The following is a 24,651-nucleotide window of genomic DNA, read 5'->3' as shown; positions in this document are numbered from 1 at the left end:
CCAGTCACTGTTATGTTTAGATGTGTTGTAATGTTGCCTGCCTTGAGATTATTTATTAAACTATGTTTTAAACTTGATTCATCTGTGTTTGTCGTCTGGCCTGCATGCACCCATGACAATTTTTTTGGGGTCTATTTTTAATAAAATAAATGGAGTCTTGGTGAGCATAAAAACATTCAAATCATGTTATAGTTAAGAGCCTATTTCATAAATTAAAGACAGAACATTTCTAATTTGTTAGCTAATTAAAAAGACTTTGTAATTTCATTTATATTAATTGTAAAATACAGTGCTTTTAAACAACACTTAAGTGTCACATGAGTATTTTTAATTATCTAATTAGCTGGAAAAAGCAGCCCCAACAAGCTACTGATTATCTGTTATTCTTATCAGCCCCCCATTTTTTTGGTACTTCTCGGAGACGAACACAAAGACGTGGGTAAACACACTCAAACATACGCCCTCTATCTCTCTCCCAGGTGAGGTGAAATCCGAGATAAAGGAAAGGAAGAGGTAGACAGTTCTATTACAGGCCAAGTCTAAACTAAGAGAATGAATAACACAGAGGTGGCCGAACAATTTAAACACTGTCTGCTGCTATCAAATATCAGAGACCAGCTGACAACACTTTACATTAAACTTTATCTCATAGAAAGAGAATGTAGGAGAGCATTTATGTAGAAAGAATCTTGTTTTTTTCCCCTCCTCTGCAGTAAGCTGGCCACGTCGAGTGAGTTTCAAGTGCAGGCTCTAGCTCTCTCTCTAGCTGTGAGATGAGATTTAGAGCGGGAGAAAAAGAGCTCAGGTTTCAAATGGGGAAAGCACCTGAGGCTCTGGAAAACCCATTCTTAGAGAGGAACTCCCTGATGATGGGGGGATTTGGGTATGTCTGTGTGTATGTGTATCTTTGCCTTTCCTTACAAAGTTTCAGAAGGTCAACTGGACAACTTTCAACCAAAAGACAATTATTATTGCAGCTAAAGGATATATAAAATAGAACAAGGAAGCATTTTGGAAACTAATAAGCTTTTTTAACTGCTGCTTTCTCACCACTGTCATTTTGTTATTGAGAGAAAAGTATGCAGCACATATTTACATATTCATATAAAACTTTGTCAGCATGGACAGCATCTGGATGTTCATTAACACTCATCCTTGAACAGAAACTCATTTTAAAAACAGTGTTCATCAGAGTGGTCCAAGACCCTAGGACTTTTGTCACACTTGAACCATGAATACACAAAAAAATTGACTGTATTCAAAGAGTTTTGTGGTTGAAATTTAAAAAAGTAACAAATCCTTCCCTCGCGGGTCAATTTGACCCCCATAGGAATGAATGGAATGCGAGGAATGCTTCAGCACACATATAAAACATAAAAATGCTCAAAAATGATGATATAATGTCTACATGTGTATCTGAATGCATGCTGAAGAGAAACTGACTGTAGGACCCAGCAGAACAGCTCATTTGCTCCATATAGAGCTATAATGCTGCGTTCACACTGCACGCGAATAGAGCGTCTGGAGTGAGTGATTTCCATGTTAATTCAATGTAAAGACGCGTTGGCGTGCGTCTGGAAGTCCTACGGTACGATAGACGCGATCAGCGCGATTTCGCCTCAACCGCACGTCCAGTTCGTGCGATAGACGCGCATTGAGCGTCTTGCGCGTTATGTACGCACAAGTGATTTTATTTGGTGCTTTTTGTGCATTCACGTGTTTGAAGCGAATTTGCGTCTGATGTCCGAGTTGAAAAATCTGAACTTTGCCGTCTGTTCGCGTTGCGTTAACCAATCTGGAGTCTGCTTGCTGCTGTCACGTGGTGAAGTGACGTGATAAACGAATGGCAAGTCAATAGCAGATGAGAAACCCTGCATAATTTAAAAATACTAATGTTATTGTGTCACAAAATGTAGTTTTAAGACTTTTTCAGGCAAGAATGTAGTTGTTTAAAGCTCAAATCTGTGGTTTATTTATAAAGAGAGCGCCTATTTGAAAATTGTATCTGGCATTTTCAGAGTTGTGAGATCCAGTTGATCAGAGGGTGTTCAGCGCTCATTAACCCCGGCAAGAGCAGCCTTACCTCGGCTAGTCCTTCTGACATTTGCCGCCAGCTCGGATGTCTCTGTAGTGGTTAGACATGAGATATAATTTGTCTTGTGTAGATCTAACGGGCGATCTTTGGTCTCATGAATCTATCATTTGTTCCCTGCCAAATCGTTTTGACTGAGGGCAAAGGGAAATTTCATAACTTTCTTTTTTTAGGCTATTTATCTTTACCGTTGTAGCCTATAGCACTGACTTTGTTTGACTGAATTGTTTGCTTTATTTATTGTACAGCTTTTATACCTTTTACTTATACTTTTATAATGGATATTATTGATCACACGTAAACTGACATTTAACAAAAAGAGACTGGGTTGTGTTTTATGTCATATTTAATTGTATTACTGTGATAATCATATATATGCACACTTATTGTCTGAACCACATATCAATGTGCATGGTTGTGTTTTATATTTTGTTTGTTATAAATATACATGCAGTGAAGATAATCAAAGTATGCGTTGCCTGAACCACATTTGTGTGGCTAATGTTTAATGTTAGTGGCTAATGTTACTTTTTTTTATTAAAATGTAAAGAGGCAGAGTGGTGGTTTATGACATACTTTGTTTTATTGTAGCCTAAAATATACATACAGGAGTGAGAGCGTGCTGAATGACGCTATCAAGAACGCTACTGTTCCATTAGCAGAGTACCGGACTTGTGTCCTCCCGTCCTCTGGAGTTCGTTCTCCCGAGTTGAAATTGGCAAGTCTGAACTTGGCCGGGGACAGGCGGAAGTACCTCTGAAAGTGGCCGTCATCCAGGCGCAGCTCCTGGAGTGCCTTGAGGGTGCGTATATTTCTCTTCAAACGCTCAATTTATATGTACGCCCAATTCGCTGTGGACACGCAAGTGGATTCAAAATGTTCAAGCGTCCTACTAGACGCGATAGACGCACATTTAATGCTCTATTCGCGTTCGGTGCGAACGCAGCATAAGGCCATCTAGCGGCAAGAGTTGCAATAAGTTGCTAGTTGCAGTTCACTTAACAGCCACAGGTGTCGCTAATAACAAGGGTTTCTGAATTCTACATACTGTATAGTCCCTTTAATTAAGTGTATCAATTGTGAATTTGAAGTGCACTTTCTCATTTTGGAACCTTCAGTATGAACACGCTACACTCACTATAAAAACGTCATTAAATAGTGCACAAATACGCAAATTGGGACACACGTATTATTTCACATAAGAGATGAGTTGATGGTCAAGCCAGATTTCCAACAAACATCTGGAACCTAATCCCTAATCTTTAAGTAATATTGCTTGCAAAGCACTATCATCACAAAGATAAGCTGTGTCAGATCCTCATGTTTATTTCCAACTGCTAAGTAGCTTTCTCTAAAGAGAGTGTCAGCCAGAGAACAGCTACCATCTCATGACAGGAGATAAACAGCTACTCAAGCACTATTAGAGAAAAACAGATCACATGTCCCAACACCTGGAAACTACTGGATAACTATCTAGGAGGGATGGAGAAAAAGACAAGATAGCATCTCCATGTCCATTGTAAAGTTCATGTCACTCAAAACCTCTTCAGGCTATATATATAAACCGTTCAGGCATAACATTATGACCTCCTTCCTAATGCTGTGCCAAACAGCCCTGACCTGTCGAGGCATGGACTCCACTAGATGCATCCCACAGATACTCGATTGGACTGAGATCTGGGGAATTTGCAGGGCAAGTCAAGACCCCAAACTCGTTGTACTCCTCAAACCATTCTTGCGTTGTGGCAGGGTGCATTATCCTGTTGAAAGAGTATGGGAACCCTGACTGGTCTGCAGCTATGCAGACCCATACACAACAAACTGCGATGCACTGTGTATTCTGACACCTTTCTATCAGAACCAGCATTCAATTCTTGAGCAATTAGAGCATCAAGCCCCGCATAAGCCCCGTACGGTCCGCCATGCTTTGTTTACATCTAGCTACCACAATTCCTTGAGCTCAGGCAGTTTGGCGTGACTTTGCCTGGAACGCAACAAAGTCGTGAGTCGTTGTTTGAAGTCGTAACTTACGGGCTCAAAAACCTGCCTGGAACGCAGCTTAACACATCAACTTTGAGCGCAAAATGTTCACTTGCTGCCTAATATATCCCACCCACTAACGGGTGCTGTGATGAAGAGATAATCAGTGTTATTCACCTCACCTGTCAAAATGTTATGCATGATCGGTGTATATACTCTCTCTTTACATTATGTATCCAAGCATTCTTAGAATGTGATGAAATTAATATGTACCACTTTACCTGCAGTCACCATATCTTCCACCAAAAAGTTGTTAGAGGATTAACACTTATTCGATTTGCATGAGATATAAATCTGAAAGTTAGCCTGTACAACACAAAGTTACCTAACATCCTCAGGTAAAAATAGTCCTCCTGTCCAAATAGGGCTTTTGAAGGACATCATTTTTTGTGTTTATGTGAGTTCATGATATACTGCATACACTGCAGATTGAGGACAGAGCAAGTACATAAAGAGTATAAAAAGTTTGTACAGTCCAGCACAAGAGCGAGAGCTTCATATTACTCTTCTGACCTATTTGGCTCAAACATTGAGCTCTCATTTCTGTTAAGTCTACATGAGAAAAGGATAACAGGAAATTATAATAAGGAACCTGATGTGTAGTCTAAACCAATTCAAACTGGCTTTGTCATCCCAACATACCAGAATACCAGTGAACTTACAGGAAACAGAACCCGTCTGCTTATATCATTGACATTTTTCATCTACACGGCTCAATAAAAGCATTGTCATAAAACGGATTGTTACTGTGGCTCGAGGTCTCACCAAAAGCACTTAAAGTTATTGTTAATAAAAAATTTAACAGCGTTTCTGTGTAAAAGCACAAAGCAGCGTATAATCCGTTGAAATGTTTATTTGCAGAGAGATGGACGTAACATAAGGAGAAAGTCAAAATCTCTCTGGTGACATTATTGTGATTCTTTCACGATGCTACTGTAAATGCTAGATCAAATAAAAGTCAACAGCCAGGAATTCAAGGCTTGTACTGACCTGCTAGAATACTTTGGTAGTCCTGCAATTATATCTTATTGAACTGTATTGCTTTTAGGGGATGAACAGACTCCATAGTCTGAGAGGGAGTGAACATTTCGTTCGTTTTTTCTATATTTGACCCCGAAGAGTCACAGAAAATGACGGAAATTAACTGTCCCTCTGTTCGAATGTCTGAGTAAAATAGATAAGACAAAAACAAGAAGAGGAGAAAAGGAAAACAATTTACTCTGTAGGTTGGATGAGTTGGACTTTCCCAAGGCGAAGGATGACAGGCCCTCTCGGATTTCGGATCTTCTTGACCTCGCTATTCTTCAGCAGGGAGAAACGGCGCGCCAGATTGAAACCTGCAGATCGGACAATCAATCAATTCACCACCCCACAGGCTAATGAATCAGTGGACTGCTATTTGACATGTCCTACGCTATGTATCATCTCTACTTCGGCAGTTTTAAATTCATGTAAGGCCAAAGGAGTAATCTTAATACTGTGAGCATCTATATCTTTCAGCACATAGACAGAGTCTATTCCTTAGACTGCTTTTTGGGCAGTTGGACTTTTATTAAGTGTATTAAAAGGCTGGAATGATAACAGATAGGAGTGCATTCACATAATTATATAGAGTGAACATCTTTCTCATTTTTGTATATACGGTGTGAACGAATAATGTGGTTGACACAGGAAGTGTTTTCTTGTGTTCAAAGTAAGATGCAGCACAGCCGAAGGGAGCAGAAGCCAGTGTTGATAATAATAAGGAAAGCTTCTTGAGCAGCAAATCAGCATATTAGAATAATTTCTGAAGGATCATGTGACACTGAAGACTGGAGTAATGATGCTGAAAATTCAGCTTTGCCATCAGAGGAATAAATTACATTTTAAAATATATTAAAATAGAAACTAGTTATTTTAAATTGCAATAATATTTCACAATATTATTGTTTTTACTGTATTATGATCAAATAAATGGAGCCATGGTGGCCAAAAGAGACTTCTTTTGAAAACTGTCAAGAAGTTCACACCAAGAACTAATCCTGTGTGAATGCGCCCTAAACAGTGTTTAAACATTTATGTACATAAACATAGAATCATGAGAAGAATATGGATAGGTCACTCAAAATGACAATAATCCACTCGAAATGAAAATAACCATAATTTTGCTCAAACCTCTTGCTTTTTGAGGCATGATTTTTAGTGAATAATAAGTTAAAGGGGATGTCTAATGCTATTTCATGCATTCTGACTTATTTACACTGTTAAAGTTTCTCATGCTAAACACAGACAAAATTTCAAAAAACGAGTTGGACGTATGACAGTATTTCTGTGCCAAATACACTCCTTCAGGATTCGAATATGTTTTCAGAATTTTTTTTTAGAGTATGGCCCTTTATGACGTCATAAAGGGCGGAAATCCTTGTTTGGGCACTTCTCCCGGATGAGCGTCGTGCACATTAACCAGAGGCAGAGCGAGAGCACGGCCATCAACAAACTTTGTTCGGGTTATGGGAGCTGTCGGCAGCGCTGTCATTTTGTTTTTAGACCACGAAATCAACAATCTCACTAAAGAAGTGTGTTTTTGGTTGTGAGGGAAAGATAACTGTGTTCAACTTCCCAAATAACCCAGCGTTAAGGAAACAGTGGAAGGAGTTTGTTTTTCCGGAGTTCTGCAAGTGTGTTATTTTGTTCCCGGTCACGAGTCGAAACCGCAGGCGGTGAGTGAAACGGCATCAAATGTCTGTGTTTTGTTGGCAATCGGCGTGTGAGTGCATATAATGTAAACAACACGAACGTATATAGTGAATCGAAAGTTATCCAGGGATAATGCAATGATGTATTGTGTGTGTTTGTGTGTGATAGGTGTGTGTGTGCTTGTGACTCTTTAGCTCCGCCCACAGCATGCCTCCATGAATTTGGCTCAATAGGTTCACCAGACCAAGCTCAATTTAAGATTGAACATTGGTCTGGGGAGTCTTCTATGTATTTTCTACTGCACAAGAGGCGTGATAAATGAGCATAAATTAAATGAATTGGATAGTCCTTCAACCAATCAGACCACAAGAGGCGTGATCAGCAGGCAACGACCCGTCGCTTCTCTATCCGTCGTTGTGTTTAACCCACCAATAGCGCGCCAGGTGGATAAGCCAGTCTGTGATTGATTCCCGCAAAAGTGTAACAGAAGCAGTAGAAATGAATGTACGGGTTTCCAGATTGAGCTGCAGGGCGAAATCAAATCACGGGTAGATCAGGCTGGGTTTACCCAGTCTACTTAATCGGCTGTTTTCAAAAAGAATCGGTATAGCGTATCTGTCTTTAATAAATATGATAAAACTAAAGACTCTTCAGAGATATGAAGGAGGCAATACTACTCTATAGATACTCAAGATTAATATGAGATTGGCAGAAACTGTGTGTGTTATGTACCCTTTAAATTTGGTCTGTTCCTCACACAAAGCTATCATATTGCTTTAAAATGCTCGCAATACAGCGTACTTGTCATATGGACTTTTATGGACCTTTTTGGAAATAGACAACCACCCACCAGAGCAGAACATTCAACAAAATATCGTCTTTTGTGTTCCTCTGGACTTGACAGAATTTTCCTTTTTGGCTACTTTAACAAAGATCCATTAGCAGCAGTCTTTACCTGTAATGTTGTGTCTGGCAGTTTGAGGAAACTTCCAGTCTTCTACCTGTATGGACGGGCAGCTGACACCTGTAGAAAGAGAGAAGTAGTCAAGTTCCAGCAGATCTTGTCCTGACACCTGTGAAAGACCTTGCATAAAACAACTTGTACAACCGATCATGAAGTGTCCTGTCAAAACTTGGTCCTGAACATGAGGTGAACGAGTTGAGGCATACAAAGGTTGTCTGAGGTAGACAGACACCATCTCAGATATAAATGGAGCTAAAAATAACATGCTCTTCTCTGGGGGAATCACTCTCCCAATCTCACTGCATGGTGGCAAAGACAATGACAGGTGGTCTGACACACTCTCAAGTGATGGGCGACAGTGGAAGTCCAGAAGTCGTTTCACTCAGATATATACGTCACAACTTCTGTTTTATGGTGACTTTAAGGGGGCATTAATGGTGGTCCCTTGCTTATTTGGTGCTCTAAATAAATATAAAACTGCAAATGAACAACTGAATTTGACAACCAATGTTGTACCTTTTTTTGCCCTATTGTGCAACTTGATGTAAACAACTTTTTGGGAGGAAGTTGCATTTACTCAAAATTTTGAATGGGCATTATGACTCTGTATTAGAGATGACCTGTTCTTATTAACAGCAATAATGTGATATATACAAATAAATCGGCTATAAAAACAAAGCATTAAACACATTTCTTACCTTTGAAACTTTTTAAAACTAAATAGGCCTATTAAATGCATGATGAAAATGTGCATTGATGAAAATGTGTGTGACATTTGACATTTGATATGTGTCTGATATCTGAGTGAAATGACTTCTGGAATAAAACAAAAAAAAGTCATAAATCAAAACACCTTGAATTATTCTGTTTATACCATGGTCTGGTTGAATACTTGATTCTAATTGGCTGGAAGGTGTGCAATAAAACCGTTTAAAGGGATAGTTCACCCAAAAATGAAAATGACCTCCGTAATTTACTCACCCTCAAGTCATCCTAGGTGTATATGGCATTCTTCCTTTAGAGTCTCAAGTTTAGACGAATACAATCGGAGTTATATTACAAAAGTCCACGCTAATCCAAGCATTAGAATTGGATTCATAGTTGCTCTGTTTTTGAAGTCGATAAAAAGTGCATCTGCCCATCAAATAACATGCTCCCCGCGGCTCTGGGGTGTTAATAAAGGCCTTCTGAAGCGAATCGACGCGTTTGTGTAAGAAAAATATCCATCTTTAAAACTTTATCAAGTAAACTTTTGGCCGACCGCCTTCTGTGGAAAAGTGTTGAATGTTGAAAGTGAAACTCAAGATGCGTACGTGACGTCATGATGAGCGGACCTGGTCGCGTTAGTCTTTCGATCGGCAGGGAAACTTTCAACAATTTTTCCATATATTGAACAGGGAAGGCGGTCGGTCGAAAGAAGAATGTCATATACACCTAGGATGACTTGAGAGTGAGTAAATTATGGGCTAATTTTCATTTTTGGGTGAACTATCCCTTTAATGCACAGGTAGTTCCAAGTCAGTTGAGTCACCCTTCTATATTAATGCACTGTTTTCATTGAACCACAAACACATAGGCCTATGGCACTCGTACACAGAGAGCGGAGATCGCGCTGCGCACACACAGAAACATTCAGGATTTCTATTCTATTATTTATATATTTCAAATCAGTTAAATGATTATTAGGCTGCATTAACAAGGTCAGCTGGAACCGGGAACACTTCACACACAATGTACTCGTTTACATCATAAGAATGGCATCTATGCTAATATTAGTCTCTCTGTTTATCCCAAGGTTTACTGTAGTCAGCCGGATCCGGGCCGTATCCAGATCAGAAGGGTGGACCTGCGCCTAGACAGCCAGTGGCACTGATCCTCAACAAGCCCGTCTCCGGCGTGATGACTCTGGACAAATGGAACCTGACAAATATTTGGAATGTTCCGGTCTAATCTGACTTCTGATCTGTAATGTTACCTGAATCATAATCATACATTGCTCATTTGTTGGCCACAGGAGAACCTGCCGCCCGACTGAGCCTGGTTTCTCCCAAGGTTTTTTTCTCCATTCTGTCACAGATGGAATTTTGGTTCCTGCCACCGTTGCTTCTGTTTTTGGGGACACTAAGTATTCAACTATTTTACTGATCTGCCTTCATGACACCACACCAGACACCAGAATTGAACTGAGCTGGACGATGACTTCACCGTTTTCTCTAGAGCAGCTGTACAGCCGAATAAAATCTTAAATCTTGGAGAGAGAGGCACTAAACAGACTCATCTAACATATCTCATCTCTTTCTCGATAATTAATTCAAATAAATGATAAAGAAGGTATGCATCGATGTCACTTTCCCGCTGGAACACGCCCACCCTCAGCCGGGACTGATTTGCAGAAGAGCTGCTGCATGACTGGATTTAATTGGGGAAAACGCAAGTAAAACAAACGGTTATCAGTTTAAATGAAAGGTTGGACTCGATATAGTGTTCCTTACAAATTACCAAAGATCCAGTGATCCATGGATATTGACATGTAGCCAGCCATCACAATTTCGAGAGTAAATCCTGCATTTATGTGGATGGGCCTATGTATTTAAGCGTGTATGTGGCCGCTTGTCAAGAATGGAAAAAATGGGGAAAAAAAGTTTTATTCAAATTCTGAATATAAGCCTATTAATTATTTTGTTATATCGCCTAGACCAGTGTTTCCCAACCTTTTTTCAGTCATGGCACCCTTTGAAAATGTTCTCCATTTTGTGGCACCCCCTTGCATACGTTACGCTAGGGGTGTAATGGTACAGATTGCTCACGGTTCGGTTTGTATCACGGTTTTAGGTTCAGCGTTTCGGTCCGGTTCAGTATTTGCTATGTTCAGGGAAAAAAGGACTACTGTCAAATAAAAATAAAGAAAATAATAAAAACAAATAATTTAAATACAAGCAACAGCACAAATAAATACTATTGAGCAAAGATAGGCCTACTACTAAAATAAACTATGCTTTTCAGGTTTTTCAGGTACGTCTAACATTAGCTTTCAGGTACAGAAATCGATCAAATGTAAAATAACATTGCATATTTGACTGTATAAATTAAAGATTAATCCTATTAAACTTACAAAAGCTATTCAATCAAGAGCAGTGAGTGATGTCCTTGTCTTTTGTTGTTTGACATTAAACAGACAGCAGTAAAGGCTACTGCCCCTTTAAGACCTAATGCACGGATATGCGTCGTCTTTCTCGACTGTATAAAGTTAACTTAAGGCATATACAGACTATGTCTGTTAGAATACTCATCAAGATGGACATGTTGACATACTTTTTGTGTGAGCTTGTCCGTTCAAGAGCAAGACTTGAAAGAGAACTCAATATTTGCGCGCTGTGAGACGTGTGCACACTTTCGGATGAGACAAATTTTCTCACAGCGCGCGCGCGACTTATTCTTTTGGGACTACACCCGGGTGATGACAGCGAAAATGACTGGTCATATTCGAACATACGGCAGCACTAGCATGCATTGAACAAAGTTTACAAAGAGAGAATTATTTGAAAAATTTGAAGAAAAAAAAAAACGAAAAAAAAACACCATTTCGGTTGGGAAACACTGGCCTATACAATGCACAAAGAGCGCCTTTATAATCACTAAAAGCTGTCACTCATTCAATGAACGCAAGTGAAGTGAAACTGACGACACAAAGAATCTCTTATTTACATAATGTCTACACTTTTTAGAGAGGATTTGCGTGAGTGCAGAACTCAGCACTGGACAAAAAAACTTGAGCGGTGAGTGGATTCTAACTTTAACACCTGTGATTGGCATTTGCGTTCAAGAAATCAACAAACATGTCTGTGATTGGCTACATTACTCACCGAAGCGGAAATAAGTTGGAAATTGAATCATTTGACGAGCACAAATACATCCATCCTTATCGAGTCCGGAGGAGCCTGGCCTGGTTTTGTGTGTTTTTCATGGCATTCACGCTGAAAACCAATGCTGCCTCTCAGTCTTTTTGCCACTCAGTGGGTGTAACCACAGTCACTCCGGCCAACAGTGACATCACGTGCATACCCTCTATACTTCATTCAATCAAATAAATGTAATCTTACACACTACTTTATCTCTGGGTCTGATTCAAAGTGGGCCGAATGCTAGATCTAACGTAACTGGCGAAACTAACCATCAGTTTTACCCTTCTTCTTCGAGTTGGTTCTTTGCCTCCATGGCACGCCATGCATTAAGATCGTTTAATGCAGAGCTATTGGATTCCCAGTGGATTGCAGTGGATTCCCTTACATATATGAAGGGATATATATGTAAGGGAAACTCTCACCATAAATGAATCGAGAGGATTCACTCCTGTGTCACATGACCTAAACAATTAAATTACTTCCTTGAAGTGACCATCGCATGCTCCCTTTGCTAACAGGCTTGTGGAAGGGCCCATCATAAAAGGATTGAGCTGTTGTTCGTTTGGAATGCCCCTACTAATGGCGTCCCCTTCCCGAAGTGCCCTTCAAGGGTGCCAAAACGGGAATTCGCCCAGAGTTGTAGTCTGACACGTTTTTCCGGCCCTTATGATTGACAGGATACAATCGGCCCGATAGTGAAAACAATTGCTTTTATTGTCCAAAACCGATTATTAGCCAATTAGCCTTTTTTCATGATCCACAAACACTGAAAAGTTCATTTTAGGACAAGGCTTTTGGAAAAAAAAAAAACTTTTTCTTTGTGAAGAAGCATGTCAGAGGTATCTGAGACGAGAAGAGTTTTTAATCAGCAAGGTTTGATTGGCTCAAAGACACGTACATCAATCAATGTGCATTAGCAAGTTACTGCGGTGTAGGGAACTGTCACTTAGAAGTTTCAGAGATCAGATGAGAATGAGAAACTAGAGCAATAGAAGAGAGAAGCAGCTCAGAGCCGTCTCGTTGAGCTTCTAGTGGCAGAGGAGAGCAGGTGATGGGTTTTCCAACTCGTATTCTTGCCCTGTCAAGTTACAAAGAGCTCTTTTAAAATCTACAACACCTGAATCTCTCCACAGCCAACTCAGCACACACAGATAGGGAGGAAATGTCTCCAACAAAAACTTATCTGACAGATAAAGAATTCATTTCGAATTGTTCTCGCATTTTCACTTTTTGAAATCAGACAGACTCGGCTAAATCCCTTTTCTTCTTGGTTCTACAAAGCCCCTCTGCTTTCACACGGCAAAAAGGCGGGATTAAGATGCGGAGATGTCAGGGAGGAGATAGGAAAGCTGGAGGCGGCTCTCGCTCCCAAGGCAATGATGGAAAGTTGAATGCAGGGGGAGGAGAGGTGCATTTCAAATGTATGGAGAACAGACACGTCATCAAGCATTGCAGACAGGGCTAGAGTTTGAAGTGGAGTGAAAGAGAGTTTCTTGGGTTTAGGATTTCATACGTTAAGAGTCAGCATTCTTTTAATTTTGAGATGCGTAACTGTACAAGCTGCTTCATCGTTTTGAGGTTCTTAGAAATAAAAAGTCCTTCACTTGCCAAAAGAATGCAATACAAAAACACATACAGGGTAGAAGAAAAAATGTTGGGAGAAAAAAAGGGGAAAAAATATCACCTTGCCTGGATTCAGTCAAAACATCTCCACATTAACATTATCCGGAAAGCTCAAATACTGTGTCTTACCCTTGTTCAGATTCACTCTCCCCGCCTCTGCTCTATTTGTCCCTGATTGCATATTGTTTATTGTATATTTTTAGGTCTCAAAGTTGGCCTGGAGAAACTCGTTAAGGAGAAAGTCAATTGGGGATTTGCACAGCTGGGGGTGAGAAAAGACATCCCAGAGATCTGCCATCCACCCTGTGAAATGCAAGCCTGAATGTGGGAGGAGGCTGAATGTGGGAAAATGTTTTTTTGGGGGGTTCGTTTGTTAGCTCAAGCAATCACGCATCACTTCTAAGCACAGTTTTACATGGTGATGAAATGGTAAATGGTGCAATCAGAACAGAAATGCACAAGAGAAAAAGTCATATAGAAGTCACATAAAAATGTGAATCATAATATAAAAGAGCAAGTTATTTTATTTTAGAACATGCATGAATGCATGAAGCAAATAGCATCCGTTTTGATTTCATGATGACTTTAACCATGACCAAATTTGGTTTGATTGAAGTTGTCAATCAAATCAGGAGGTTTTGCCTTAAACATAGGAAGGCAGAGTTACACCGATCAGGCATAATATTATGACCACCTAATATTCCTAATATTGTGTTGGTCCCGTTTTTGCTGCCAAAACAGCCCTGACCCGTTGAGGCATGGACTCCACTAGATACCTTTCTATCAGAACCAGCGTTAACTTCTTGAGCAATTTGAGTTACAGTAGCTCGTCTGTTTGATTGGACCACATAGGCCAGACTTCACTCCCCACATGCATCAATGATCCTTGGCCACCCATGACCCTGTCGCCGGTTCACTACTGTTCCTTCCTTGGACCACTTTTGATAGATACTGACCACTGCAGACCGGGAACACCTCACAAGACCTGTATTTTTGGAGAAGCTCTGACCCAGTCGTCTAGCCATCACAATTTGGCCCTAGTCTAACCCATTTCTCCTGCTTCTAACACATCAACTTTGCGTTCAAAATGTTCACTTGCTGCCTAATATATCCCACCCACTAATGGGTGATGAAAAGATAATCAGTGTTATTCACTTCACTTTGTCAGTGAAGTCAATGTTATGCCTGAGCGGTGTATTATCAATCGACAAAATATTGTTGGCATAAGATTCACTAATGGGAACATACTGTTTATACTGTATATGATGTGTGGCTACATTCAGCCAGACTTGCATTATTATAATAATAATAATAATAATAATAAGATAAATCAGCATTATTATAGAAGTCTGGAGGTGTTGACATTTCTCATTCCTTCCTCAAACCCCACAGAAACCCAGCCTGAGAAGAGCCTAACAAGCAAAAGTGCATAAACAACATGTAATAAGAGTATAAAGTGATAAATGATGGCAAACAAGTCATTACAAAGTTTAAACTGGAGATTCTGCCTCAAAACAAGCAAAGCTTCTCTCTGCTTCCCATTATAGGGCACAAGCCAGTCTTGTATTAAACCACAAGCCAGTAGTTTGAGTGTGAAAGACTTCAAAACTTCTGAAACTGAGGGTATAAAGTGCCATTCGGAGAAAAAAAAAAAAAAAATCAATACTGAGGGGCCCCCAGTTACAACTCAATTCTGCTGTATGAGAAAGTAACGGGGAAAGATGGAAAGGTCCCAAATTTCCATGACCATATTTTTGAAACACAGCCTGGCAGTCTAGAGAACAAGGCATGGCATCACCCTTTAAACGCTGAGCCATTTTCCACAGGTCCTCCTTCTTTCATGATTTCCCCCCTCCTTTTTTTCATTTTAAGTATTACCAGACCTTATAAAAGAACAACATTTGAAAGGAAATTGTAAAATAAAGAACAATGAGTACTTTGGGTTAACACAAGTTTGGGTAGTAGACTGTTGTTAAGCATAAAGCAAATGTATGCACATACACCTTCACTAAAGAGGGCATTCTGTTAAACAATAATATGTAGTTGGGCATCCAGATTCATTTGGAATATGACAGTAGAAATGGCTCAGCGATTTACTGAACGCAATCAAATTTTAGTGTCACTGTCACTTGATGGAGGATCTGGTGAAGACGCTGTCAGCTATCAAAATATTGATTTTGAAGATGTTGAAAATTATAGTTTTGAGAATATGTCTGAGATTGTCAATATGATCCAGATGCTGATTGTTCTGGGAAATGAGCTCTGACGAGGACAGCGATGATGGTATAAAACATCTGCTCAAACTGAATCCTTCCAAGCTCCAAAAGTTAACAAAATATGCTTTATTGTATTCTTCTGTAATTGTTACTCTAATATCAGGAGTTTTATATTATCACGAGTCACGACAGGTAGAGATCCGTCCGTGTTAGATATAGATCTGGGTCACTAAAGACCTGAATATGTAATAATGATTGCTGAAACATTCATGCCTTTAAGTTAATGGTTAATGGATAGTTCACCACCCCAAAAAAAAATCATGGTGCTGGTCGCTCTTTTTAACTTTTAAGCTGCATAATGCAAAAATACAACAGAATATCATAGAAGTGGCCCTACAACTGCTCCAAGTCTTCTGAAGCCATCCGACAGAGGAAAATGATTAATATTGACATCTGCTTCAGTTATATTAGATGAGTTCTTGAGAGAAGCTGTGACACATGATTCATGAATGAATTTTCAGTGACTTCCTTTGTCTGGTTCACAAACCAATCTGAATGCTTTGTTCATGAATCAAAATGGTTCTTGAGTTCAACTGATTCATTGATCCATGGTTCTCTAGTTCAGTGGATAACCACTTTAATGTCGGCCTGTTTCTAACACAAAACTATGATATTATTTGTAAAGACTGGGAATATATCGCACAAATACTTTTACTGTGCTTTTGAAGCATATCATGCTTTCTGAAGCTTGACAGTGTCAGTCTCCACGGGGACTAGCAATGGCGACCTGTAGGCTACACTTCTTCAAAATGTCTCCTTTTATGTTCCACCAAATCCTATGGGTTTAGAACGACATGCCGGTTAGCAAATGATAGCAGGATTTTAATTTTTGACTGAACTACCCCTTTAACTATTCCTTTAAATATTCATAATGTTATGTTGGAAGAAGTGTGAATTAAACATACAGAATCGTAGCTGTTTGAACCAGCCTTTGACAAAGTCCTCCTTTGATTTGGAGACAAGGCCCTTACCTTGAGCTGATGCAAGTCGACCCCCGTGACCCAAGCAGATGGTGAGAAGCACCAGAGAGAGAAAGATGACCCTCATGACTCCCTCCTTCAGCTCCTAACCATGATAAAAAAGAATAAGCAAACAGGTGAGAGGGAAACCAAGACCAACGTAAATCATCAGGAAACAGGTGTGTTAAGAAACGCTGTTATAAACTCATTCTTGAAGGGTTTGCCTTTTGACCCAACCCCATTTTTTTCTTTTACATTTAATACCATACGTCTGCAATAAAAGAGCTTCTAAATAATTGCTGGAAAGTGTAAGAAAGCATGTGGGAGCAGTCATAATCAATATAGAGGTTAAAGGCCAGATTAATAATGGTGCCTATAGGGTTGGATGGGTGCTTTTGGAGTATAAAATGTGCTAATGATCCAAAGCATTTTCAATAAAGCTTTGTAACCCATGAAGTTTGACGATTATCATTACAGTGCCCATCTGTCCCTTTCAGCAACAGTGTCATTTCTCACATGCACAGAAACACAATGCTTCTCCACAATGGATACTGAAAAATGCACAGTATACTGCCTAGCTACTATTAAAAAATAATAATAATATGTGAAACAGAAGCCATTATTCCACTCTAAAAGTTTCAAACTGTGCATGAACTCATCACGTTTCATGTTTAATTCTTGAAGAGGCGTCCAGATATCATCTTGGAAATAAAAAAGTTTAATTTGCATTTTGAATCCCATTTTGTGTAGAAATCAATTAAATCATAAAAACACATGCAGCTTATATTACTTCTGGATCATCCATCACACTTGAAATGAAATTAGAGCATATTGTATTGTGGCATACAGTAAGTATAGGCTACATAAGGTTATCCAAGTACTAGTAAGATTCTTATGCTTGCCAAGGCTGAATTTATTTGATTAAAATATTATTACTATTTTAATATATTTTAAAATGTAATTTTCAGAATCGTTACTCACATGATCCTGATCAGAAATCATTCTAATGCTGATTTGGTGCTCAAGAAACATTTATTGTCATCATCATGTTGTGTTTTCATGTTTTATGGGGACTTTCCATAGACATAATGATTTTTATACTGTACAAACTGTATATTCTATCTCCTATCTATCTCTATCTCCTAAGCTGTTTTCCTCATGGGGACCATAAATTACATTTTGTTCTCATAACGTAGGGTTTACCTGGACCACACACACACAAAGAATTCCATTTTCCCTTGCCATAAAATATCGGAAACGTTCTTAATTGTACTAATGATTTATGTGTATTATCGGTAAAACTTTACAATACTAATATGCAATAATTCATGCTTAACTAATGCACAGATAATCATGCGTTAATGTATGACTCATGAAGAACTAAACCGTTTATTAATGATTACTGCATCAGCAACTAATTCATTAAAAGTAATCATTAAATTGTTATTAGTTAAATGTGTCATATTGTATTAATTCCCTAATAGTGTAAATTCATGTTAATTACCACAATGGATCAAAGTATAGTCATGTATTTCAACTTCCAGTTGTCTGCTTTAATTAATCATTAGCTAATGATTTGTAAAGGAATCATTATGTTATGACTTTACTTGTTGAGGCACATGACTATTAAGTAATACAAAATTAATTCAAAAGCCATAACCACAATGACATATTCCTTAACAATTAGTTAATAGTCAAGTGCCTCGACAAGTCAAGTCATAACATAATGACACCTTTGCAAATCGTTATGATTAATTAAAGCAGACAACTGGAAGTTGAAATGCATGGCTTTGACCCATTGTGGTAATTAATGCATTCATTTACATTATTAGTTAATATAATATGTTATTAGGGAATGAATACATTGTTATATTGAATTAATAGCAATTAATATATTACTCAATCTATTAATCATATAGAATGTTCATTAGTTGCTGATGCAGTAATCATTAATAAATGGTTTAGTTCTTCATGAGTCATTTATTAACTCATGATTATCTGTGCATTAGTAAAGCATGAATTAATGCATATTAGTGCACCCGTATTGTAAAGTGTTACCGTATGATCTTTCAGTGCATATGGAGGGATTCCGCACCTTTGATTGCATGTAACATAATGAAACTAAACGGACTATGAAGTGCATCTCAAACATGTTTACATGTGTTCAGAGAAACCAACAGCACCTCACTCCCTGGTTTACAGACATGCTGCTCACTCAAAGTGACCCTTACTGGCATGTCTGGACATGCACCTGTCAGAGTGATGTATTAGTCAGAACGCCCGAGGGACAAGGTCTTCTCCTCTGCCTTTAATGGCTTCCTTGTAAATATCAGGCTGTGTTTGTGCAGGCAACACCTAATCTGCATCCTCCGACTGAGGTCATACCACCGGTAGGCACTGTACCAGTTGAGACACCGAAAGTGAAGGTGTCATGCGAAATAACACTGCCCCAGAGAGTACACTATCACCTGAAGACGAGAAACGCTCTACCTTCTTTCACCGGCCGCCCGCACGTCTGTTTGTATCATTCCGATTCAGTTATTTACAAAGCTCTACCTCTCTTCTCACCCCAAAATCAACAGTGTTCTAGTCAACAAGACAACATCCATTTCAGGTGAGCGAGGCGGAGATACTCCATTACTTGTATTCAATGCCTCTGGGCAATTTCTCATTACCATTCGCTTCCATGCACAGAAAACGGAATGGAAATTAAAGCTTGTGCTTGTTTTGTTCCCATTTCACTTTGTTTGCCGTGCAGCGAGAACAGCTGGACCGCGCAGATAAAGGAAAGAGTCTCTCTCGCATTCTGTCTTGGCTCAGTGCCCAGCAATCTGAAGTGAATGTCTATAGTCGAAATGACAAAAGCACTAGTTAGGGAATCAAGTATGTGGGCTACAAACGACAATTCATAGTGTTTCAATGAAAGATTGATAGTTACAATCAATCTATGCATGCGAAAACAATAATTCGGGACCATCTAAGAGAATGGCTAAAAGTGACAAATGTGCATTTTTAATAAACAAGCGCTTTAATTAGCTATTGTTAAAATGTCTGCCATCATTTTGTAGTGCAGACCGCTGACAGGAAGTAGGCTGTCAAGAAGCCGCATAGTGCGTTGTTTTCATGTCAGAGCCTGAGAGCTCAGGGAAAGAGGGAGGGTTAAACTCTCTCTCTCTTCAGAACAGTGCAAACAAGGGACAAACTGTTTTTATGTATATAGTGCTGTCAGCTAATCGCTGGGTTATAAACAAAAATCCCTATTTTGGGAATGCAAGGTCCATGTAACTGGTGTGAAAACCTAATGATATGACATTACAAACATCCTAACGGCTTAAAAAGAAAGTTAGGCTGACCCTGGTGCATATGTAACGTATGTAGGACAGTATGCCTCAAAAGGCGTGTTAGCGACTGATGCTAGTGGCTGCGGTCTTTAGGGTCTTTAGGTCGCCCACGCCAGAGATACCGGTTCGAGTCCCACTTGGAGCGGGTCGAGTAGGACCGGTTACATTAGGTGCCGTGACCCGGATGGGAGTGAATGTAATGGGCGTAGACCAGTAAGAGCTGTGCGTGTAAACCTCACGCCCCTGGCCTCAAGAGGCCCGATAGCGACTGATGCTAGCGGCTGCAGTGTTTTGCACCTCGAGCAGGTCGAGTAGGTCCGGTTACATTTGGTGCCATGACCCGTATGGGAGTGAGGTTTAGGGGGATGTAGGTCAATAAGAGCTGTGCATGTAAACCTCACTCCCGCGACCTCAAGCTAGCGGCTGTGGTCATTAGCATCCTTGTTAGCATGCCTGCCTCCCACACCAGAGATGCCAGTTCGAGTCCCACTTGGGTTTAGGGGGATGAGTGTAATGGATGTAGCCCAGTAAAAGCTGTTCTTTCTAAACCTCACTCTCCTGGCCTCAAGAGGTGTGCTAGCGGCTGTGGGCATCCCACAACGGTTCGAGTCCCACTTGAAGCATGTCAAGTAGGACCGGTTACATTTGGTGCCGTGACCCAGATGGGAGTGAGGTTTAAGGGGACGAGTTTAACAGACGTAGGCCAGTAAGAGCTGAGCGTGTAAACGTCACTCCCCTGACCTCAAGAGGCACGTTAGAGGTTGTAGTCTTTAGCATTCTTGTTAGCATGCCCGCCTCCCACACCGGAGATGCCGGTTCGAGTGTCACTTGGGTTTAGGGGGATGAGTGTAATGGACATAGCCCAGTAAAAGCTGTGCTTGCAAACCTCACTCTACTGGCCTCAAGAGGTGTGCTAGCGGCTGTGGGCATCCCACAACAGTTCGAGTCCCACTTGGAGCATGACGAGTAGGACCGGTTACATTTGGTGACGTGACCCAGATGGGAGTGAGGTTTAAGGGGACAAGTTTAACAAACGTAGGCCAGTAAGAGCAGAGCATGTAAACGTCACTCCCCTGACCTCAAGAGGCACGTTAGAGGTTGTGGACTTTAGCATTCTTGTTAGCATGCCCGCCTCCCACACCGGAGATGCCGGTTCGAGTGTCACTTGGGTTTAGGGGGATGAGTGTAATGGACATAGCCCAGTAAAAGCGGTGCTTGTAAACCTCACTCTTCTGGCCTCAAGAGGTGTGCTAGTGGCTGTGGGCGTCCCACAACAGTTTGAGTCCCACTTGGAGCATGACGAGTAGGACCGGTTACATTTGGTGACGTGACCCAGATGGGAGTGAGGTTTAAGGGGACAAGTTTAACAAACGTAGGCCAGTAAGAGCAGAGCATGTAAACGTCACTCCCCTGACCTCAAGAGGCACGTTAGAGGTTGTGGACTTTAGCATTCTTGTTAGCATGCCCGCCTCCCACACCGGAGATGCCGGTTCGAGTGTCACTTGGGTTTAGGGGGATGAGTGTAATGGACATAGCCCAGTAAAAGCTGTGCTTGTAAACCTCACTCTTCTGGCCTCAAGAGGTGTGCTAGCGGCTGTGGGCGTCCCACAACAGTTCGAGTCCCACTTGGAGCATGACGAGTAGGACCGGTTACATTTGGTGACGTGACCCAGATGGGAGTGAGGTTTAAGGGGACAAGTTTAACAAACGTAGGCCAGTAAGAGCAGAACATGTAAACGTCACTCCCCTGACCTCAAGAGGCACGTTAGAGGTTGTGGACTTTAGCATTCTTGTTAGCATGCCCGCCTCCCACACCGGAGATGCCGGTTCGAGTGTCACTTGGGTTTAGGGGGATGAGTGTAATGGACATAGCCCAGTAAAAGCGGTGCTTGTAAACCTCACTCTTCTGGCCTCAAGAGGTGTGCTAGCGGCTGTGGGCGTCCCACAACAGTTCGAGTCCCACTTGGAGCATGACGAGTAGGACCGGTTACATTTGGTGCCGTGACCCAGATGGGAGTGAGGTTTAAGGGGACAAGTTTAACAAACGCAGGCCAGTAAGAGCAGAGCATGTAAACGTCACTCCCCTGACCTCAAGAGGCACGTTAGAGGTTGTGGACTTTAGCATTCTTGTTAGCATGCCCGCCTCCCACACCAGAGATGCCGGTTCAAGTCCCACTTGGGTTTAGGGGGATGAGTGTAATGGACATAGCCCAGTAAAAGCTGTGCTTGTAAACCTCACTCTCCTGGACTCAAGAGGTGTGCTAGCGGCTGTAGCTGCCTCCCACAATGGTTTGAGTCCCGCTTGGAGCAGGTCGAGTAGGACCGGTTACATTTGGTGCCGTGACACGGATGGGAGTGAGGTTTAAGGGGACGAGTTTAACAGACGTAGGCCAGTAAGAGCTGAGCGTGTAAACGTCACTCCCCTGACCTCAAGAGGCACGTTAGAGGTTGTGGTCTTTAGCATTCTTGTTAGTTCGCCTGCCTCCCACACCGGAGACACCGGTTTGAGTCCCACTCGGAGTAGGTCGACTAAGACGAGTTACACATATACCCAACTTTTCAACACAGAGCATTAGGTTATATGAACCTGGGAGCTAGAGGACACTTCAAACACATGCAGAGAGCAATCCAGAGAGATTTATAATCGGGTCTGTGGCATTTGTAATCATGTCTGCGGCACTGTTTAACCTTCAATTACATCTGTTTTGCAATCATTCTTTCCCAAAGGAGCATTTAACTTTTTTTCCTTTTTTCTGGTGCAACGTCTTTCTCACTCAAGGAGACTGGAACTGGTTTGCTTGAAGCTGGCTTTATCAAACTACATCTAATTTTTAATGGGAATGTGCAGCAAATTCTCCAAATGGGAATAGCCTGTGTCCACAAGTTATGTTGCAAACATCTCTTCACCTTGTCTCCCCCTGCTTTAGAGCAGATGGTTTTACCATCAGATAGAGCATGCATTTTTTTTCTCTCCCACGGGTTGATTTTGAAAAAAATCCCTGTGTACCCTAGGCAGAGAAGGTGCTTACAAAGTTAAGAAAGAGGTCATGAATGAACTCTGTATCAAATTTAAAAGCACCTTGCCAGAGGGTTGCATGAAGAACTGTCCTTCAGATTACACTTTGAAAGCTGCATCATGACAAGCAATATTTGCAATGCCCACCACTTTCGTAAATTATCAGAGAGAAGTGTGAGATTGCACCGTTGCACACTGCAGATGCTTCCAAACCTTCCCTTCTCCTCATACAGACAGCATCACAGGGATGTGATTATATTTCAAACGTTATTGTGACACGCAGCTATCCAGATGTGCGTGTGGAGAGAGCAGCGATCATTCTTTTTTTCTTTTTTTTTGTCATTCTATATAGGCCTATGACTGTACTGCTGTGATTTGTATTAATGTAAAAGCCAAAACCAATGTATGTAATATTATTATTATTAGCCTAAATACAATATTTATAAAATAAAAAAAGTAAACTGGCATGTTTTTTTTCTCTCTTTTTTTGTGCTTTGAGATGTATTTCTTATTGTTTGCATAATTTAACCAGTTATACAAATTAATATTTCTCTTCGTATTGTTTGTGTTACAACAAACATACGCAGTAAAGAAAAAGCGCAGCTGGAAATCACGAGCTCGCGCGCGTAATCACGCTCTACCGCTGGGGGGCCACGATTAGGGCAACAAGTCAAAAAGTTTTTACCACAAACCAAAGTGGTAAAAAGTGCAAGAAAAAAAATCAACATCTGGACTAACTGCGTGTTGGGATGCACGTGTCCCATTAAATTAAAACTTCAGTTGAAAAAATATGAATAATATTTGAATAATAAAGGAAAAAACTGCTATAGCTAATATCTGATACACATCATTTGCATCCCCACAAAGCATGAAACGCATGATTATTTGCATACAGTAGGCCTATATTGAGTTTAATAAATTACGTGAAATGTATTTGGAATAGGCTGCAAATGTCTCGTTTCAGGAAAACTAATTAAAAAATATATCCCTGGGGAGTTTGCAAGGATCCTCGCCGCCGTAAAGATTTCCCATATGTCAGATAAAAAAAAACATAATTTTACCTTCTGCGATCGTTAATCCAATGAATTATGGCCACATTAATCCACAGAAAACAGTTCTTAGTGTAATCCAGTTTGCTGAAAGAGCTTCCAAGAGTCCTCTCCTGCGTGGATAAAGTTTTTGCTTGGGAGTTCTCCTTCTCCAACTCTTTTCTCCCCTCCCCTCGCAGTTGTTTTATTAAACTTTCCCCTCGCTGTCGTTCCTCGATGGGAGAATCTCCAGAAAACGCGTGATGACATCATCAGATGCTCCGGCTGAGTGTGTGGAAACGCGCCGCGGGCTTTTCTTTCCGCTGCCGCCTCCCACAAGTCTTGCTTTGTTTAATTCCTACTTTTGTTTTTACTATGATTCCACGGCTGAGGAACTTATCTGAGGTCATGGTGATACAGACAGCGCTGCGGGTTAGACAGGTCATCTATGACTGAAAGCCAAAGGCAAAATATTAAACTGCTGCCACAGTTTTGATGGTAAGCATATGGTAAACGGCAAAAAGTCGTCTGGTCCTTGTTCTGTTTCAGCTTGGGCGGTAAACCATGTGGACTGAATTATATTTGTTTCCTGTAACTATAGCCTATACGTGTTTAATCGAAACAAGTAGCCTAGCTGACACTTATAAAAGTTCACTAAGCTAATTCATAACTTCCTCCAAAAACATTCCCAGTGTCCAAATAGGCATATGTCAAATGAGTATGATAACAGAATA

At 40.6% G+C, this 24,651-nt stretch overlaps 1 protein-coding gene across 3 annotated transcripts in view; it reads right to left on the bottom strand.

Annotated features, from left to right (window-relative positions):
- Positions 1–24,177, bottom strand: part of col16a1 (collagen, type XVI, alpha 1) — a 116,325-nt gene extending 92,148 nt beyond the window's left edge. For 2 of the 3 annotated variants that reach the window (XM_079829455.1, XM_079829457.1), the window contains exons 1-4: positions 23,951–24,106; positions 16,545–16,638; positions 7,764–7,832; positions 5,352–5,469 (exon numbers count right to left, since the gene is read on the bottom strand). In XM_079829455.1, coding sequence (XP_079685581.1) covers positions 5,352–5,469; positions 7,764–7,832; positions 16,545–16,620 — 263 coding nt within the window. In that variant the 5' untranslated portion in view covers positions 16,621–16,638; positions 23,951–24,106. Of the gene's footprint in view, positions 1–5,351; positions 5,470–7,763; positions 7,833–16,544; positions 16,639–23,950 lie in introns of all 3 variants that reach the window. The other variant, XM_079829456.1, reaches the window with a different exon arrangement.
- Between the last annotated feature and the right edge of the window lie 474 nt (positions 24,178–24,651).

Source organism: Gobio gobio (assembly GCF_949357685.1).
Source record: "Gobio gobio genome assembly, chromosome: 11".
In the NCBI taxonomy this organism is placed as follows: Eukaryota; Metazoa; Chordata; class Actinopteri; order Cypriniformes; family Gobionidae; genus Gobio; species Gobio gobio.
The sequence above is the reverse complement of the archived record's forward strand: the minus strand, read 5'-3'. Positions and strand labels throughout refer to the sequence as shown.